At 39.4% G+C, this 21,071-nt stretch overlaps 1 protein-coding gene across 2 annotated transcripts; it reads left to right on the top strand.

Annotated features, from left to right (window-relative positions):
- The first annotated feature begins 371 nt into the window (after positions 1-371).
- On the top strand, positions 372-20,583 carry LOC121284427 (cytoskeleton-associated protein 2-like). Of its 2 annotated transcripts, none has more exons than XM_041199884.1 (9): positions 372-611; positions 1,938-2,028; positions 9,526-9,592; positions 11,089-12,083; positions 12,706-12,904; positions 13,786-13,956; positions 16,270-16,342; positions 18,496-19,036; positions 19,304-20,583. In XM_041199884.1, the coding sequence occupies exons 4-9, from the start codon at positions 11,251-11,253 to the stop codon at positions 19,524-19,526; spliced, it is 2,040 nt and encodes a 679-aa protein (XP_041055818.1). In that variant the 5' UTR covers positions 372-611; positions 1,938-2,028; positions 9,526-9,592; positions 11,089-11,250; the 3' UTR covers positions 19,527-20,583. The 2 variants fall into 2 exon arrangements, with proteins under 2 accessions (XP_041055818.1, XP_041055817.1); XM_041199883.1 differs by lacking the exon at positions 372-611 and adding an exon at positions 1,574-1,740.
- The last annotated feature ends 488 nt before the right edge of the window (positions 20,584-21,071 follow it).

Raw genomic sequence — 21,071 nt, 5'->3', positions numbered from 1 at the left:
ACACTGCCTTGCAATGCCACTTGGTTGCTGAATATTTTCAGATATGATTTTGGACAAACATCAGAAATAATACTCTGGATGGGTGGGTTTGAATTACAAAGCAGAAATGCAATTGAAGGCCTCAAGAGGTCATAACAAATGAATGGTTTGTTCGGTTATTTGATCACTAAGTTTGAATTGCTGCCATCTAGTGTCGATTTACAGTATGCAGAATTTTTAAACTGGTCTGATAGCCTTTCACTGCCAATAAATATGAAATCATCCAAACCTCAGTTCTTCTGCTTCCTACCCCACACAAAACTCTGCTCACACATCACTCCTGTGCTTGGCTAGTCCTCATGGGTTGATTCACCATAAGTAGCTATTTAAGTAGAGTAGACCATTAAAAAGGAAATGGGATAAATATTTTAAAAGGTTCTGAGAGGAATGGGGTTACATGAGGGTCAGCATTGGGATAGGCACCAGGGACAAATGTCTCCTCCTGCATTGTAATAATTTATTTCAACTCTTTCTTGGACTCGAACCCAAGTTCTGTCGAAGGGTCATGAGGACTCGGAACGTCAACTCTTTTCTTCTTCGCCGATGCTGCCAGACCTGCTGAGATTTTCCAGGTAATTCTGTTTTTGTTTTGTAATAATTTATCTCATTTATATTCATCGCTCCTTTATCAGGTTTGAGCTTAGAGAACGATCTGGAAATGTTGCTGCTGAACTGAGTTTAAGAAGCCTGTGAGAAGTACCCCAAAGACAAAGCACCATTATATGTTATCACCCTCTGGTAGCTGGGAACCTACTCCCACGAGGGTGCAGCCATTTTCTACTGCTCATTTTCTGCTGCTCGATGCCTGAACGCTGTTGATATTGTGATCCAGCTTATGTGTCAACTTGAAAGTAAACACAGCCTGCTGGCGGAGCCCACTACTCCTTGCACAGTCACTGAGGAATCCTTACAGGAAGCGGGGTGTGAGGAACTGTAGTCGAGGTAGCTGTGGGAGTCGGTAGGCTTGCAATGAAATCCCTGCACAGTCTCTCAGTTTGATCTGTGCTGACCGGTTTTGAACGGGTGAAGTCCAAGCACAGTTTGGCATCACCACCCACAAAGCGCACTCTGACTAAGTCTCCTGCAGTTGTCATCTTCAGACGGTGAGGTCCAAACAGAGAGAAAAAGACACGCAAATATTTGCATATCTCACGTGCTTAGAATATTAAGTGCTCAAACCAGCAGGATTGCTTTCAATCAGAGTTGGCAAACCTGCAAGAAGGAGCATGAGGATGTATTATTATTATATATGAGGATGTATCATGTTATTAAAACAGAAGGAAGACATTAGAACGTCACGCGCTGAACGTTCCATTATTCGCAACACCACATTTCATTCTCGAGCCCCCTGACGTTCCAATTCCTGTGCAACTTCAGCACATTGTCACCGTCCCCACCACGCCCCCCCACAATCTGCGCCTGCTCACAACTGGCCAACGCTGTTTGGGTACCTGCAACCGGATTGGTCAGTTTGAGTAACTGCGACCGGATTGGTCAGTTTGAGCGAGCACAGAGGAGAAGCTCAGCCAATCATCAGAAGGGAGCGAAAATCAAACGAAAAACCAATTCACCCGGGAGAACGGCAAACCGCAGAGCTGGAGTGAACGGAAAGGGAGCTTTGGAGATATTCTGTACACAGTGATATGGCAACCGCTCCTGCTCCTTCTCCTTGGACCGTGGGGAAACCTCTGTCTTATGCAGGTATTTCATTTGGTGCTTTCAGGGAGAAAGGCGACCGGTTTGCACTGGGTTAGCTATAAACTGCTCCTAGATTGGAATGAACTCCCAATAGTTTTTATTGCTGTGGCTTCATTTAATCATTTTGTCAGCGATTCATGAGAATTATAAATATGTTTTACTGACAGTGGCACGTCTGCTTTTTCCTCCTCTTCCTGAAGAACAAAAGCGCAAGAAATTAGAAGACTATATCCAGAGAAAGAAGTCTGCCAACAATGTGGCAATCCAGGCCAGGAGCCGTTTGGAGAGCAGGTGATGATCTTATTTACGGTCGACCTGTTATAGTAAAGTCACACTCCTGTCCTGCCTACACCTTCGACATTTCCAAATCCAGTTTTCGGGAGGCTTGCCAGTTCAGTTGGATCTGCCCTGCAGTTTAAGGTGGTGGTGAGAGGAATGGGCGGGGGGAGAATCAGATCTGTAAAATGGCCAGTATTAAATTTGATGGTTATTTCTAATTCTTCATAAAAGTATTTATTATTGCACTTTTAATTCAATGTCACGACATACTTTTAATTGTGGGACTGACTGGTGAAGCATTGGAGATCTCAGTCTATCTCAGTCATACTTTGGAGTATGTTTGTTACATGCAAGTGCAATGTATAAAGATTCATTAGTAAATTTTTGCCCTTATTGGTTTGGACCTTCCCTCAGACTTTTAAAGCTCTTTCAATATATCCCAACTGTACTACCTGCCAGTATGTCAATCTTATGCTGCAACTAAATTTGAAGACCTATACATCTGAACTGTCATAACCTGCCCTTTCTCTTTAGAGATGCTGTGTATTTCTAGCATAGAATTATAGAATAGCTACAGAACTGTGGGAGGCCATTCAGCCTCTTGTGTCTGTGTTGGCCCTCTGCAGAAAACTGTGAGCCCCACACCCTTGCCTTTTCACTGTAGTCCTGCAAATCTTCACTTCAAATAATTATCCAATTCCCTTTTGAAAGTATGAGGTAATAGAGAGAGTTTAAGTAAGTTGCATGTGTACTTTGGTATGTTAGGAATAAGGTATATCTTTAAGTTTAATTTGTATTTCTGTATTTGGGTTAAAAGGATGAAACCTGAGTTGGATGCCTGTATCATTCTCTCTCACGTGCAGGTGTGCACATGTGCATGCACACTAGTTTGAGTTCAGTTGGTCAGTGTGCTCTAAAGTTGAAAGGATTTGCCAGTAGAAGCAGTATAGGAGAGGGACAGATAGCAAGTCCCAAACTAAAGTTAAAACCAGCTGTTAGGAGAAGCTGGACTGGATGGAACTGCAGGAAGCAGATTTCCCCAAAGAACAGAAGAAGAGGGATCCCCGAGAAGACCTTGTAGCCAAAGGGAACAACAGGACCTTTTCCATATTCCTGTTTAAGTGAAGTTGAGAGTGAGGAGCAGAGACTCTAAGCTTAAAGGGAGATACTGCAGGATGCAGATATAAGCAAAATAGCCTTTCGCGCCCAAAAGATCCAAGGAGCCAGCTGAAGGTCTTTACCACGGGCACGTGAAGCAGTGGTGTTCTGTTGGCACAGCTGAGTTTGAGAGTGCATGGAAGGAAGCTTGAATGAATATAGCGATCCAGGGGAGAGGAACATCGGAAGGAGAGTTCGAAACCCTGGAGGTGGACCCTTGTGCGAGGCGTCTGGGAGAAGATTCCAAAGTGAGTTCTTCGAAAGTGGAGATTGGAAGCCCTGCGTGAAAGGTGAGTTCAGTGAGACCAATTGGCTCATGGTGTGACAAGTGTCTGTGGGGAATTGAGAAGTCCATAACATCTATCAGGGGTGGCATCTGTCACTTGGTTTCAGTGTGGTATGTCTGACAGGTCACTTATTGGTTTCCATGGACTGTGTACTTACTGTGAGCATTAGAGTATAAGATAGCTTTTATAACTTGTTTTATCCTTGCAGATCTATTTTATGATTTGGCAGGTGGTATTTGCCAGGCTGACCAAATCCACAAGGGGAGCTTGGCCATGCTATCACAACAATTTTGTGATTTTGTTTTTATTTATTACTTATTTGTATTTATTACAGCCTCAGAAGGCTGGTACACTAAGTCAAAAGTAAAGAGTCCACTACCACCTTTAGAAATTTTAAAGATTAAATTAAAACATTCAAAGGTTGTATTCTTTTGTTAAAAGTTCATCAGCTGACTCCTGTGACTCTGTTCTGTAGCCACTCTGCACATATCTAAACAAAAAATAAAAATTGGGATCTATCAAGCCAGGTTCCACCGTGGGATTTGACTTGTCCAGTAGTAACATCAGCTGGACTCAACAAAAGCCATGATTGAATTTGCCTTCATCACACACTCAGATCCTAACTACTTGATGTGTTTTAAAAACAAAAGAAGAAAAAACTTACAGACACAAGGTTACACTTATAATAGTTCCCAAATTTCTACTTGACCAGACTGCTAACTACACAGCCCCTTTTAAGGCAAGTGTCAAAATAGATTCCAAATTTATAAAGTCATCCAGCAATTTTACCACAAGCACCCACTGGACAATGGACTTCCAAAGGCTTTCAACACAACTTTGGTTATTGGAACAGCAAACTTCTGCAGGATGGTTAGAGGCTTTCCCTCTCTACCCAAGCCTGTTTCACACAGTCACATTTCCAGAGCTCTTACGGCCACCTCACACGGCCTACCATTCGCCTTTAAATATATTTTACCCCTTTTGATTTGTAAATCCCATTGTTTCCACTTGTCTTTAGAAGTTACTTTTCCCAGAATATAAAAATCTATCTTGTTCTCATTATGGCCAGCACTTTCGGGAAAAATCAACATAATAACCTTATTTATCTTGCCAGTGGTAAACATTTCCAATGTCCCTTTGAAAATCAAACACTTCTCCACTTATCTAAAAATGCAAGTTTCATTCACACAGTCACTGTTGATATCTCACTCTAGCTTACTTGTTTCCTTTCAAATGTCTGTTTTATACCTCACCTCTTTGATAATTTAAACCTTGCAGTCTTACCATCTCTAGTTTAATTAAATTAGCCACACACACAACCATACACACACACGTAAGCCTGCTTTAAAGTATCCTGCAATAATATAAGGAAAAATATGATAGCACCTTGACAGTATATATCTGTAAAGGTATAGTTGTGGTTGAAAGAGTAATGTAATATAGTTCATCTTTTCCTGTTTAAGGTTGTATTCTTTTGTTAAAAGTTCATCAGCTGACTCCTGTGACTCTGTTCTGCACATATCTAAACAAAAAATAAAAATTGGGATCTATCAAGCCAGGTTCCACCCTGGGATTTGACTTGTCCAGTAGTAACATCAGCTGGACTCAACAAAAACCATGATTGAATCTGCCTCCATCACACACTCAGGTAGTATATTCCAGATCCTAACTACTTGATGTGTTTTAAAAACAAAATAAAACTTTTCCTCATTCGGTTCTCTTGTTATTCATGCTAAATTTTAATCTCAAGCCTTCTGCCAATGGGAACAATTTCTCTGTTTACTCTGTCCAGTCACCTCATGATTTTCAACACCAAGCAACTCTCTCTTCTCAACCTGATAAGGGTGATAACATATAATGGTGCTTTGTCTTGACCTCTGGGAATCCCCACTACATACTATTGTCATGCTGAGTAAAGACATGTCATATTCATAACTTTGCACAAGGACTGAACTTGTATGGAAGCTTCTGGAACTGTCATTTATTTGTTTAACAGCTCACCCTTGTCCAATTTAAGGGGCTGCCAAGGTATCAGGTGACTTTTGCTTATTCAACACAGACTAGCAAGCTTCTGGAAAGTTCTGAATTGAATAATCATGGGTGGGGACCTCCCCCTGGAATGGACATACCAAGACAAATGTTATCTGTGACAATCACACCTGCCATTGTTTGAAGCTTACTCAAAACACAGTCAATGGACTCCTAGAAATTGTCTAGGTTTGCAGTTCAACAAAGGAACGAGACCAGTTATCCACCAGTTAAGGGTAAAAGACCACCATCTATCTCCTATTGTATATTAATGGCTTTTTAGCTTTAAGCCATTTTGGGTGGACATTGGCTGTTGACCACATGACTGAAACTGGCTCCTGATACTTGGATCCTTTATTAAGTTCCAATATATTACTCCCTATGCCCAAAACCCAGAACAAACCTGAACACTTAAAAGGCATCAGCTGCAGAGAAAAGCTGTGTCATATTTGCCTTTTTATGAACTATCTTGTCAGTTGGTCTGAGAACCAGACTCTGAAACAAGCTACAAGTCATCAATCAGCCAAAGTACTTAACCTGTTCCAGTTTCAAACTTTATCTGAGAACAACCTCTTAGATATTTGCCTACAAGAAACTTCACAACCTGCTGTGACCCCTTTGCTTTACAAAATCCTTACTTCAACTTTAAATCATCAAATCCATTCAAGAAACTATCAGCCTGCCACCTGGGAGACTGGAAATCGTAAATGAGCATAAATTAGCTGTAATGTTTAAAAGTGCACAATCTTTATCTATATCCAATCTTCATGTGTGCATGCAAGAGACATGTTTATTCGGGGTAAGTGTGAGAGAATAAATAACCACCTTTACTTTGTACTCAAAGCTTGCTGCTGAATTATTTAATTCCACATTCCAAGAATAAAGAAGGACACACCTCTTTCCATACAAAACATATTGATTACGGGCAGTAAGAGAGCAAATGCATTCTGTCCGTGACTATCATCTACTTTGAAAAACAACCATTCACTATTTCTGTTTCCTGTCACTCAGCCAACTTTGTATCCATGTTGCCATTTTCCCTTTTCCATGGGCTTTAACTTGGCTGACGAGCCTGTTATGTTTATCAAACACATTTTGGGAGTCCATGAACACATTATCAATCCTCTATATTACTTCATCACTCAATTTAACACAATTTGCCCTTAACCAATCTGTAGGCTTTCCTTAATTCACAATTGTCCAAGTGACTGCTAATTTTGTCCTGGAATATTGTTTTTAAAAGCTTTCCCATTACTGAGGTTAATAAAATTGGATGATGGGACTTGGGAGCAGGAGTAGACCATTCAGCCCTTTTAAGCCTGCTCCGCCATTTGCTGTGATCATGGCTGATCTGATTGTGGCCACAACTCTATTCCCTTGTCTCAAAAATCTATCTACCTCAGCCTTGAGTAAGTTCAATGACTCAGCCTCCATTGCTCTTAGGGGAAGAGAATTCCACAGACTAACAACCATCTCGAGAGAAAAAAATTCTCATCTCAGTGTTACACCTTATTTTTAAATTATGTAGTTGCTGGACCTATCCATGCATTCTTTTTTGAACAAGGGGGTGACATTATTAAATTCACTCGTCCTCTGCCACTACCTCTGTAGCCGAGGAAGATTGTATATTTGAGTCCATCTGATCTTGTCCTGGTAACCTATCAGCTTCTGAGTCGTCAGACTTTCTAAGACCTCCTCTTAATCCATTTTTAGCCAATCCAGTGTCTCACCTAACTCCTCTTTCACTATGACTTTGTTAGCAACATCTTCCTTGGTAAAGACAGATGCAAAGTATTTATTTTGTACTTCAGCCATGTTCCCTGCCTCCATGTGTACATCCCCTTTTGGTTCCTAATCCGCTAAACTACTCCTTTTCTATCTTTTTCCTATTAATATGGCTACAAAAATCTTTTGGAATCTCTTTTGTTAGCTAATAGTCTCTGCTAATAGACACTTTCTGCTTCCCATTTCTTTATTCAATTCCTCTCTAAACTCTCTATGTTCAGCCTGGTTCTCACTTGCATTTATCAACCTGATTTGTCATATGCACCCTTTTCCTAATTCATCTTAAGCTCTCTCTCTCTTTCGTCATCCAGGGAGCTCTGGTTTTGTTTGTCCTACCTTTTTTCCTTGATTGTACCCAAGTTATTTCCACTATAAAGGCAGTTTTGTTATGTGGCACATTTCCAATGTTTAAAATTTTCTTTTAATTGTTTCTGTAGAATGTTTGGGTAAAAAAAATCCCATTTCACAGGAACACAAGACCACAAGAAATAGGGGTTGAAGTAGACCGTATGGCCCAGTAAGCCTGCTCTGCTATTCAATACGATCATGGCTGATCTTTGGCTTTAACTGTACTTCCTGCTCACTCCCTATATTCCTTGATCCACTGAGATACCAAAATCTGTCTATCTCAGTCTTAAATATATTCAAGGATGGAACATTCACAACTCTTGGGTAGAGAATTCCAAAGACGTGCAACCCTTTGAGTGAAATATCTCATCTCAGTCCTAAATGATCAGCCCCTTGGCCTGAGATTGTACCCTTTTAGATTCACCAGCCATGGGAAACAACCTCTGTCTATCCTGTCAAGCTCCTTTGGAATCTTATATATTGCAATGAGATCACCACTTATTCTTCTAAACTCCAGAGAGTATAGGCCCAATTTATTCATTCTCTCAGAGCACAAGAAATAGGAACTCTGAGGGTTTTAGATTTCCTGACCAACAGAAACAATCTCTCTCTGATCTCTCATCATAGCTCAACATGCTCATGCAGGTACACAATCTAGTGAAGCTTTGCTATACTACCTCCAATGCAAATAAATCCTTCCTTAAATATGGAGACTAAAACTGCACAATGTTCTAAGTTTGGTCTCACCAAAGCACATAATGATTACAGTAAAACTTAATTCTTGTATTCCTTGCAATAAAGCTCATCATGCCATTTGCCTTCCTAACTGTTTGCTGTACCTGCTTTCAAGCTTTGCGTTCCTTGTACAAGCATATCCAAGTCTTTCTGCACATCTACATTTAAAAGTTTCACGCTTTTTTTAATTCTGTTTTTCTATTTTTATGACCAGAGTAAATAACCTCATACTTCCCACCTGCCACCTTATTGTCCGCTCACAGCTTGCATTCCCATCTAGCTTTGTATCATCAGAAAACTTAGATCCATTACTCTCTGTCTCTTCCTCTAAGTTGTTTTAATATAGATTGTAAATAGCTGAGGCCCCAGGACTGATTCTTGTGGCACTCCACTAGTTACAGCCCACCATTAAGCATATTCAGTAACAGTGTCCTGTTTTTGGATTTCTTAAGTTAATTATTCCATTCGGAGGAAAATGTGGCTTATTGGAATGATGATGGCATTTGGTTTTGAAGGGATCAAAATGGAAATTACTGTGTAGAAACAGGCTGGTCAGTCCAACTAGTGCATGTTGGTGTTCATCCTCCACACAATAGGTGGCCTTAATCTCAAATTTCTGCCCTCTTTCCCATATCCCTTTATTCCCCCTCTCCTTAATTACCTATCTAAACTATTCTTAACTTAACCTATGGTTCCATTAACTTCATTACAACCCTCTGTTTCTCTGTTTTAAAAAAATTTCCAACTTTTGGTCCTTGTATTTTTTTTGCTTATTTATGCTGTGGAGGTAATTCACTTGCATCCAAAATGAGTAGTATGATATTAGCATCTGTGTATTTGCTGATTTGTTGATTCCATTCAAGTGACCTCACAAGTACGTGACCCGCTGATATCATATGGCTCACCATAACTTAATGAGCGACAGCTTATAATTGCCACTTTTATAATCTCTCCCTCCCCTCATGATGCTGTTGTCATTATGATGTCATAACAGTGAAAATATCTTTTAAAAATAAATTTTCCCCTTACAAATATTAAGTTACTTTTAAATGCTAATGGTGCAAATACAAGTTTTTTTTTGTAAGCTAGCTGATTTTGAAAGAGAAGCAGGTCCTGCCTACAATGCCTTTCTGATTATACCGATCACACTCATTTCTTTTCTTTGAAGGGTGTACCTGAGAGACAAAACTAACTTTGAGAAACTCCGGTCTTCTAAATGGCAGGCAGAAGCGACAGTGAGTACTGGATGGAAAATGTAGAATACCTCCTATTAATGTGTTGCCTATTTTTATAAGGTAGAGGTTGTGTTTTGTAGCTTCTATATTCAAAAGCTTTACATTTACACTTTTACGGTCATACATTTCATTGGTAAAGAAAACCAAGAGAGCTCACTGCTCATTTGAACAGTACGATGGAATCTCTTGTATCCACCAGAGGAAGTGTCAGCCTAGATTATGCTTTTGACATTTAGCAATATTAGTTTGTAAGGAATATTAGTTTATAAGGCACGATAAAAATCTAAATGGTGTTTTGAACTTTATGCTTTATTTAACACTTATAAACAGAACTTGAGATGAAAATTGCAAGGTACTTAACAAATTCAGGTTTTTGACCTTCTGACATATTGTAACTGCCAGCAGGCCAAAGGGCCTTGGTGAGACCATACCTAGAGTACTGTGTACAATTTTGGTCTCCTTACCTAAGGAAAAATATACTTGCCTGAGAGGTAGCGAAACCAAAGTTCACCATACTGATTCCAGGCATGAGAGGATTGACCTATGAGGGGAGATTGAGTAGAATAGGCTCAGATTCAAGAATCTAGAAGAATGGGAGATGTTCTCATTGAAACATAAATTCTTTAAGGGGCTTGATGGGATTGATGCTGGGAGGATGTTTCCCCTAGCTGGGGAGTCTAGAACTAGGGGTCATGGCCTCTAAGCAGTTGGCCATTGAGGACTGTGATGAGAAATTTATTTAACTCAAAGGGTGTGGATCTTTATAATTCTCTACACCAGAGAGCTTGGGTACTCAGTCATTGAATATATTCAAGGCAGGCATCGTTAAGTTTTTTGGGAGCTAAGGGATATGGGGTTATTGCAGGAGGTGGATCGGCCTCAATTGTAATGAGTTGCAGGGCAGAACGGCCTACTCCTGCTACTTCTTACTTTCTTAGAACATAATCTAAACGTGAACGCGGTCCTTCGATGGAGCATATTAATTTTACTATTGATATTATTTTATGCATTCCATCACCTGGCTACAAGATTTGTAAGGATTTCCATGTCCTGTTTCATAAGCTTCTTTGCAAGCCATAAGATAACAAAAATTGACGAAGCTGGCAGCTAGATTTTTTTAAATTCAGATTTTCCTCAGACCCATGAATAAATTAGGCAAAAATAGATTGCAACTCTTTGGACACACTTCAACTGAGGTAAAAATAATTTGATATCTCCATCTAAGTATTTGCTTCTCTCCTTCACTTTTTTAAACTGATTCTCAAATGATAGGGAAAACATTTTATTTCGAGTAATAGTGCATCCATTTAGCTGGGGAAACGCACAATTGGTCCAATGTGCCTCATCAATGAGAGTCCTGTGAACGGATCTGGACAGCTCTGGGCCACTGGCAATGATGGATATGTAGAAGAGAGAAAAGGAAATTCAAAGGGATGGGGAAATTGTAATGTATTTAAAATGCAACAGTAACATTTTCTCCTGACTTTCTCTTTTAGGTCTCTGGAGGGAGAAGAATTGACTCAAAAAAAGCTATTTACAATAAGCCTGTGCTAAATAGAACCATATCCCAATCCTCTACTCAATCTGAACCTACTTTATTGAAGGAAAGGGCAAACCCATCTATCGAGAATACTAATTCAGCTGCTAATGAAACAGAAATGCCTGTTGAGCAAATTGCTCAACCTGAGAAACTGCTATCATCTGCCCAAGAGGACAATTTGAAAGTAGAACAAAAATTGAAAGGAAATAACAGTGTAGCTATTAACAAAACCAAAGTACCTGCTCAACAAAATGCTGAGTCAGATAAGCTGACATTTGGCCAAAAGAACCATTCGAACGTAGAACAAAAAGCAAAATTGAAGAGTCAACCAAAATTGCAAAAGGTCACCCTCAGCCAGTCCTTTCTTGCAGTCAAAAATGAGCAAGTTAAATTAATGATTACTGAAAAGAACAATAGACCAAAGCTGCCTAATTCTACTTTTAAGAAGCCTGTACCAGGCTCGTTTCGTGGTAAGATTGTCGAATCCAAAATCCAGTCCTTTCGATCAGGTTCTCAGCAAAAGGAGAGGAAGCAGGAGAAATCTGATTTAGTGACGCAGGCCTCTGTTGCAGAGATGCCCAATAAAGAATCTAGAGGCATGTTGCACAAGCCTAGACCAAAGGGAGTGGAAAATATGCATCCTGTTAGGAGGACATTAAGTGTCATACCCCATAGTAAACAAAAGAGCTTACCTGCAGCTACTGGCCTCTGTACTGAAAGCAGCCAGAGACCACTTGTAACTGATGTGCTAAATATAAAAATAGATTTTAAACAAGGAGGCCATGGTGACTCTGCAATTGTAGCAACGCAAACAATCAGTGCAAAGAAAACTACTCTACCACTCCAAAGTTCCTTCAAAGGTGTACCTACAAGGCACCCAGCATGGAAACTTTCCAAAGTTGGTGGCAGTCATAAACCTATGAAACAGAAATGGTCAATGGAAGAAAAGAGGTAATTTTTATTTTTTTTTTCTGATCATTGTAAGGGTGTAGCATCTGATAATCATGTTCATTGATATAATTGATGCCCTGAAGCATTGGGATTTTTTAATTCATTCACAGGATGTGGACGTCACTGGCTAGACCAGTATTTTTATTGTCTATTCCTAATTAAAAGAGGTGAAAGTTTTCTTTTGTTTTGTATTTGGACAGTTCTCAAATTGAATTAAGTACAAACCTGCATTATATTCTCAAATCTATCACTTTTTTTTAAACACAGGGCTCACATTTGTTTTGATGGTTTAAGATGAAGAATTGCCATTGCAAATGTGTTCATTATTTTGCCCACCATTTGGGAAATTGAATAACTGAAACTGAAATTACTGTTCATTTGTTACAGAGAACTTTTACTTTTTGGATTTTGGCGTATTTTTCCTGAAAAAAATATTAAAACAAGCATTGTAGAACATATTGTCTGCGCAGTGAAGAAAAATATTTACAACTTGTTTTTGTTTAATAATGTGGATAAATATATTTTTTATATTAACATGAGAGCTGTCAGGATTGAACCTTGCAGTACCAAAGATTTATGATGGCTTCATGTAACATTTGTTTGACATAATTTTGTCCTGAAGTGGAACACAGCTAACACAATCAACAGCATCAAAGGGAAAGTTAGTAAAAAGACCAACAACCACACCTTTGCAGAGAAAGAAATTTGTGGAAGAACCAGTGAAATCACTTTGGACGACAATTGTTGAGGAGGAAAACCAGAGTGAACTTGTGAGCGAAATCAACCAGACTCTTTCTGAGTGTCTGAAACGGATTAATGAGGTAAAATTGCATTTAGTTCCTTCCCTTCTGATAGGAAGGAACTAAATAATTAGATGGCTTTTGAGAATGAAAACAACAATTCTGAAGACTTGAGAGGAAAGATTAGAGCAAAGTATCAAGTGAGATATGAGATGAAGGCACCACAAAGTATCAAGGTTCATGTGTTGATGCAAATAGTCATTCGAGAGTACCAATTGGCCAGAAAAGGCTTATTTTCTTGACTGCCAATATTCAACCAACAAAATATTGCTATATAAATTTGGTGGTAGCCAGCTGGGACATAGTGATCCCCTGAACATGTCATTCCAGTGTGCTAAAATTCTTCCCATGCATGCCCTTTTCCCCCTCTTTCTGCCCCCCGCCCCTCCCAATCACTTCTGAGGAACTCCGAATCATATATCAGAAATTATCCTGAATCTCTGATGTCATTTTAATGGCAATGGGGGCTACCTTAAGGAGTGGGGTCATTTTAAATGTCTGGGATCCTGTGATTGCAAACTCCAACTCTTATCAACTGCATGCGTCGATAGTGAGGCTAAATATAATTTTAATGGTTGCTCAGCTTCATTGTAACAACATTCTGTGAGGAAGGTTCCTATAAAGGGGGAAAGGATTTAGATTTCACTTATTTCTTTATGCTTCCCAAGAGATTACAGTTTCCATTTCCTCTTTGACTTTAATTTTTCCAAAATATTAGGTGATTCAAGAAGTTTACGTAAATCGGGCAGTTTGCTGTTCAATCCTATTGTAGAAATTTCCTAAAGTATATTTCCAGAGAAAGGAAAGCATGAGTGTGTTTTTTCATTTTTTGGGCTGGCCAAACCCACAAACTGGAACAAAGAAGTGGATTTTGCAGATCTGAATTTTTATTATCTCTGCAGGGTTGCCCAAGTGAAGATTGTTTGCAAACTCTTCAAACTTTCATCGCGAGTGTTCCAAAGGCTAAGAAGTTTGCAAGGTACTGGATCTGTCTCGCACAACTTGAACAGCGCAAAGGATCTGTCCATGACGTCATGACTATTTATGAACAAGCTATTAAGATAGGGGCACAGGTACTGAAGACTTTGGCTGCCTCTTACCTTATTTCTCTATATTCCTGCAAACTAGGATAGAAATGGAACATTTTTCACTTTAATTAGACACTCTACAAATTCTTGGGTGGCATATTAGCTTTATCACAAGTGAGAAAGACCCAAGTTATGACAGACTTATCTTATCAGTAGGGAAATTTTAGTTTGTCCAAGATCTGTGTATTATATTTTCTACTGTACCAGCTTACGTTTAGGTTTTTTTTATTATAATCTCTCCTCTTTATTCCTGTACCATGCTGTTCAGATATGTGTTGGGACAAAATAAGACAGATTTTTATCTGGTCTTGGCATGATTGCGATTCCCTTTAACTTGATTACATGGGCAGAATTTTCTGCCTTCTGGGCAGACAGGCCCAACCCAATCTCCAGCGGGCAGGGAGCCAATCCCCGCTGGAGAAGTGGGCCCTGTCGCCATTTTACATGGACGGGCCAACTAAGGTCTGCCCAGTGTGACATCCGGTGGGAAGTGCTATGTGCTCTCTGTGTGGGCGGCGAGGGGATTCCCCAAATGTGAGAGTGTGCTCTTTCGCGCGTGCACACATCTCCCTGAGACTAAGTGCTGCCTCAGGGAGATCGCTGACAGTTCTAAAAGCATTAAAATAGAAGAAAAAAAATCCATAACATGTCCTCCTCATGTGACAATGTCATGAGTTGGGACATGTTCACAATCTACACCGAAACTTTATTAAACTTTTTAAATCCCTACATGAAACCTCATCCCGCCAGTGGATGAGGTTTCATATTTTTTCTAATCCCTGCCGGGGCTCCTGGCCTGCACGCCAACCTTAAGGTTGGACGGGCAGGTCCTTTAATTGTTTTAATGATCCTTTCAATGGCCTCAAGTGGCCATTGACAGGTCAGCGGGCCAGCAGCTGATTTTGCTGCATCACCGCCTTCCTGAAAATTGGGATGATGTCAGGGATCCCCCCCACCCCCGACGTCATCCCGCGTCATTTTGCGCGTTGGCGAGCCGGTCCCACCCCCCTGCTCGCCAACGGCAAAATTCAGCCCCATGTCTTTAACAATTAGCTATATCCAGTCGTGCTTTCCTTAATGCAAAAGTTCTTACAAATACTTCAGATATTTCCAAAGAGTTGTAGATTGAGGGGAAGAGCCAAATTATATTCGAACAAAAACAGCTCAGTTATGTGTAGGGCTGAGAGTTTCTTTTTGAACTGAGTTAGCAAATGTAAAGCAAACACACCTCTGCAACCCATTGGAGACGTTCTTAAAATGAACTATTAAAGTGAGTTGATTTAAATTTTGAGAGCAGTTAGGCTAATAAGCTCCTTCAGTTAGAGAAGAAAAGATTACAGCCTAATTTCAACATTTTTGCTTTTAATTGAACTCAAGCTGCAAATTGGAAATTGTGCTAGAAGTACTTAAATTGTGACTTTTGTTAGTACCGTTGATTAATTTAAACAATTGTAACAGTTTATTTCTGTTCAAATAGTTAATTAACAGTATTTTAACTGTATTTTTTAATAGTTAATGTTTCCAGCCTAAATCAAGCTTGTCAAACATAAGTTACTATGAAAGCACAGGATTCATTCAATATATTAGTAATTTGTAAAAAAAAAGGCTGTGATGCATTCAACCTTTAGGAAGCCAAGACTTGCCTATGAGAGTAATGTAAAATGCAGGGGCAAAGGATCATTGTTAATGCCAAGGGTTTATGCTAAGCAAAATTATTTTAAAAATAGTGTGAAATGCATATTTTTAAATTGTATCTGAATAGCAGTAATGCATTTTTTTCTGCAATTAGCACTGTTTTTTCCCCTCACCCCCCAACCTCTGCCCCACCCACAATAAACTTGAGTTTTATTAGTGCATTCAAAATTGGGCCCAAGGAGTCAGCACCACTAGCAGATGGGAGGGAACTGCACAAGACTGAATGCTGATGTGCCTATTGGTCTTCTCTTTTCCTTTTAGTATGCCCAGAGGTATTGCTGAGGCAAGGAAGCTGGCATGATAACCTATGATTCAGTTACCGGTAGCAAGAAAACTATTTATTTATTTATTGTACCTTTGGAATAGCTGCAAGTTTTTTAAATGAAGTGACTTTCTGTTGATCTCCTTACATCATCAGCAGATTGTCATGGGTCGGTACAGCACAACTACTGAGCCATGAAGAACACCTATTTCATTCCTTTTGATGTATTTGATCCAATCGTATTCATTAATTGTGCAGGGGTTTGGTTTTTGTCCCTAATCGTTAATCGTAATGAATTATAGAGCACTTTTTTGAAATAGTTCAGTTCCTTTGTTTTTCAGCCTGCAGAAGAATTGCGTAATACACTTGCAGATATTTTGAAAAACACCAAGACTCCCAAGAAGCCATATGATGGTGAGTTGGCGCCTTCCCCAAGAGACCATTCTGGACAGCTGAGTGTTAACAGACAATTAGTCCAAGAGACACTGCCAGGAAGCCGATTGTGCTGCTCCCCTGACTCATATGCATGTACATTTTCCACCTGGAATCAAGATATAGTGTTCAGGAGTGGGTGATTTTTGGTGGGTGTAGATCTCTCTGGATTCATTTTGTCAGCTGTGGCTTAGTTGGGTAGCACTCTCACCTCTAAGTCAGACTTTTGTGTGTTTAAGTCCTACTCAAGGACTTGAGCGCAAAAATCAAGACTGACATCCTGCTGCAGTACTGAGGAAATGCTGCACTTTCAAATGAGATGTTAAACTGAGGCCCGGTCTGTCCCCTCAGCTTGCCATTTGTTTCAAAGGACGGAAGGGAAATTATCCCTGGCATGATGGTCAATATTTATCCCTCAATTAACAATACTAAAACAGATGATCTGATCATTATCACCTTCCTTGTGTACAAATTGACTGCCATGTTTTCTATGCTTCAAAAATACTTCATTGGCTGTAAGCACCCCAAGACGTGGTGAAGTCATGAAAGGCAAATCTTTGCTCTTGTTGCCACTGTGGCTGAGACCAACTATTTTCTGATCTCTGTTTTAGTACAATACAATTGGACACATTGGCCACTGAGCCATTATATGAACCAACAACTGATTTGATACAAGTAGTTGCAATAATTCTCCACAGAAGCGTATGCAATGTAGTGCTCAAATAAGTTGTCTGTAGCATTGCACCCTCCCTTTATTTTTGATTATTCTGATAACACTGCTGTACTGTGCAGGGACAGAGGCACCTGGGGTTCATGTGTATAAATTTTTGAAGATGTGTTTAGAAGTACTGGTAGAGTGGTTAGCAAAGCATTATGGGGTCATGGGCTTCTTAAGCAGAGGCATTGAATTTAAAAGCAGGGAACTTGTGCTGAGCCTTTATAAAGCTCTGTTTAGGCCCCAACTAGAGGATTGCATCCAGTTCTGGTCACCACACTTTTGGAAGGATGTGAGGGTCCTTAAGAGGGTGCAAAGGGTATTTACCAGAATGGTTCCAGGTTTGGGGGATTATATCTACAAGGTTAGATTGAAGAAGCTGGGGTGTTCTCCTTGGAGCAAAAGGGAGATTTCTTGGAGGTGCACAAGATTATGACCGGTTTGGATAAAGTAGACAAGGAAGAGCTGTTCCCATTAGCCAGTGGTGCAAGGACCAGGGGACAGAAATTTAAGGTTTTGGGGCAAGAGATGCAGGAGGATTGTGAGGAAGTTTTTTTTTTTTACAGTCAGTGATAAATAATCTGGAACTTGTTGCCCATGAGGGTGATGGAAGCAGAGACAATCAATGATTTCAAAAGGAAATTTGAGCATTTGAAGGAAATAAACTTGCAGGGCAATAGGATAGAGCAGGAGAATGGGACTATCTGGATTGCCCCATGGAGAGCTGGCATAGATCCTGGGCCAAAAGGCCTCTGTTAACGTAAGTGATGCCATGACAATGCTGCTGATCCAGTTAGATATCCACCCATGAAAGGTTCGCTATACAATTTGAAGAATCTTTATTTCACCTGAAAGTGGGTTTGTTTTCCATAAAGTTTCTCATTGGGTGCCAGCATTCTCGTTTCATTATTTTTTTGAAGATTCCCTTTTATAAGGTGTGTTTGAAACTGAATTCCCAAAAAAGCTTTGAATTCCTTAGCTCATAGATTCCTGCATGATTTGAGCACTGACTAAATTATAATATCATTGGAGTATATTGTGCTGATAACGAATAGTCCTTTGTGAAGGCCCCTTTTCATGTACTGTGGTAATCCACAAATTAATTTCTGATTATGGTGATAATTATTCCAGGGATTACGCAAAAAAATTGCATGTTTTCTAGGGTGACCACTAGCTTCTGTTATGTTTTCTCTCGATTTTTCCTTCGAGTGAGGTGGATATTGAAACTGTGAATGGGTTAACTTTGTCTGAGAGGAGCCTGATAGTGAATTCAGTCCCTTTAATGCTTCAGATTAGGCAGGATTTAAGGGGTACAAGCTTATTCAAAAGTTCTTGTTTTTTAAAGTTATGCAAGAGACAAAGTTTAAGAATTGCAGTGCAACATTATTACAAGTTTGTGATGTGCTCCTTGTCTCCATAGGAATGAACAAAACTGAAGATGATGGTGCACAGAAAGATCCAAAACTGGAAATGTATTGCATGACTGAACAGGAAGTTCTTCAAGAAAAAGGAGTGGACCTTGAAGATAATGGACCGACGGCTTCTAAAGAGGAAATTGTATACTGTACAAATGATAAACAGGATCTCCCTCTAGAGGGGCAAGATGTGTTTATTGCTGCAATTGATGAACACACTGTTTCCAGAGAGAATGAAGGAGATCCCTCAGCTATTGAACAACAAGTTTCCTGTCACAAAGGAGCAGACCTCACAGCAGATGAACAGCAACTTTACACAAAGCAAGAAGTAGAGCCCACACCAGGACCAGAACATTCTCCTCCTGCAGAGCATGTGGTGGATGAAGTGGATGGTACAGAGGGTTGTGTTGAAGGTGCTTATGAGATAGAAGACATTAAAGTTGCAAATATGAAGACCCCTTTGAAGCAAATACTGACACCAAGTAAAATAGAAGATAGAGGATCATCTGTTAAGTATAGTGTGAGAGCAACACCCAATATCCAATGGTAAGAAAAGTCTTTTTTTAGCTGCTGTCTTTTTTTAAAAGCAAGTAATTGTGCATCTTTTCTTTTGGAAATAGTTCCAGGGATGCTTAGCAAAGCTCTGCAAGATGGCTAAGTGTTTGAATAGTTCAGCTCTGTAAAAGACTCTTCATTTATTCTTATTTTATTCCATTACTTACATTGAGAGGAATATTTTAAAATCGTATTCACTTTGTAACTCGTAATTTAGTACTGTTCATCTTATAACCCATTGAATCTTCTCTCCTACAGTGCTAAAAGTTCAGTTCAGATGGAGAAGAGCAACTCTGCAATTAAAGATTTGAAGTTTCTGACTCCTGTAAGACGTTCACGACGCATTGAAGGAGTATCTTCCCAATTGCCGTTGATGCTGCTGGACCATGACCCCTGTGTTTCCTCATTGGAGGATCTGAAAAATTTGGGAGAAGGATCTACTGCTTACTCATTCAGGGTGAATAGTGCGCTGCCAGAATGAGCCAACATTTCCAATGAATAATATGGATTTTCTGTTGACTTTTAATTAAATGCACCTTATGTTCCAAAGCACCATTTAGTCAAAATACAGCGCACTCTCCTTCTGCATAATTGTTTCCTTGCCATTTCTAAACACCCAACAACTTGCATTTTATAGATAATAAAAAATCTCAAAGTGCTTTACAAGTGTTAGCAAACAAAATTTGATGCGGAGCCACATTTAGGCTAGATGACCAATGGCTTGGGTCATTGTTTTTGGGAGCTTGGGGTCTAGGCAGCTGAAGACAGCCACCAGTCACAGAATGAAGAAAATTGAATGCTCGACACCAGCGTTACTCAAAAGTGCTTTAGTGTACTGTAGTACAACAAAAAGAGCTAGGAGTTGAAATCACAACCAGATTGTCCAATGCTGTGGCTATTCCTTCTAGTTCGATTCTAGCTGAAGGTATCTGATAATTAACCTTTGCTTCAATATTTTAAGAAAAACACTTTTTAATAGCTAACGATTTATGCAGTAGCAATCCTCTTCTCACCCCACCCACACAAAATAGTCATCTTTAGATTTATGGGCTAATTCTTTAAACATTAAAATTTGATATGCACATCTGTAATCTCCAAAATATGCAACATATGGTCTTAAGGTATTGCATAAGAGATTGTGTTGGGGACAGTCATGGGTAACTATAACAAAACTAATTTAAGAGTTTTTAAAATTAATTTATCTCAGTCCGGAATTGAGCTGGAGTGAACACTAATTGAAGAAAAACATGTCTTCTCGGACTAATTAATCTCTCCAAAATAAACACTTTGTGAAGTGTCTTTTGTTTTTAAAAAATATTGCTTTTTCACTTGTGGCATAATGTAATTTTTTCAAATTAATAAAACAATGCATTTCTATACACGTTTATACTCATTGCAAGCTTATGAAGTAACAATCCAAATGAGCTTTTCACTCAAATAAAAATGTTGCTTTGGCTTAGAATATTGGATATCATTTTTGAAGCTTATTTATCTTTTCCATGTATTGTACTTGTCTTCATTAAATGGTTATTCTGTTACTCTTGGATGAAGAATTTTCTTTTCAGTATTGCTTATAGATATTTATCTGATGTTTAAACAAAAGACAGAAGTACTTTTTCTTCCCTCTGTACCCCTACCCAGTACACTCCAAAAAAAACTTTATTGAAATATCCATTGGTCCAGGGCAAAGGGGTTACAGGTGAGTTACTACACGCTCATCTTACAGGCAGTATATGCAGGGAGAATTGGAGAACCAATCAATTTAGGAACACTGAGAGGAGACCCATCAAGCCAGCTCCTTCATATATATGTTCAATGCACTCCCCACCCCCTTGGATTTCAATCCACATTGCTCCTTCTCATTGAACTTCCCATATTGTTGCACATTAGGATCAAAAGATTTCTGCTCCTTGATATTATAAATATGCATATGTTAAGGAGTAGGCTTGTGCATTTGTTCTAGGTGTTAGTTTGCGCTAGGATCGATGTGCTCACCTTGTTCTGGAGTAATTTGGCTTAGTAGCAG

Source organism: Carcharodon carcharias, chromosome 11, assembly GCF_017639515.1.
Source record: "Carcharodon carcharias isolate sCarCar2 chromosome 11, sCarCar2.pri, whole genome shotgun sequence".
Classification (NCBI taxonomy): domain Eukaryota; kingdom Metazoa; phylum Chordata; class Chondrichthyes; order Lamniformes; family Lamnidae; genus Carcharodon; species Carcharodon carcharias.
Note: the sequence above shows the minus strand (reverse complement) of the source record. Positions and strands in the feature narration are given on the sequence as shown.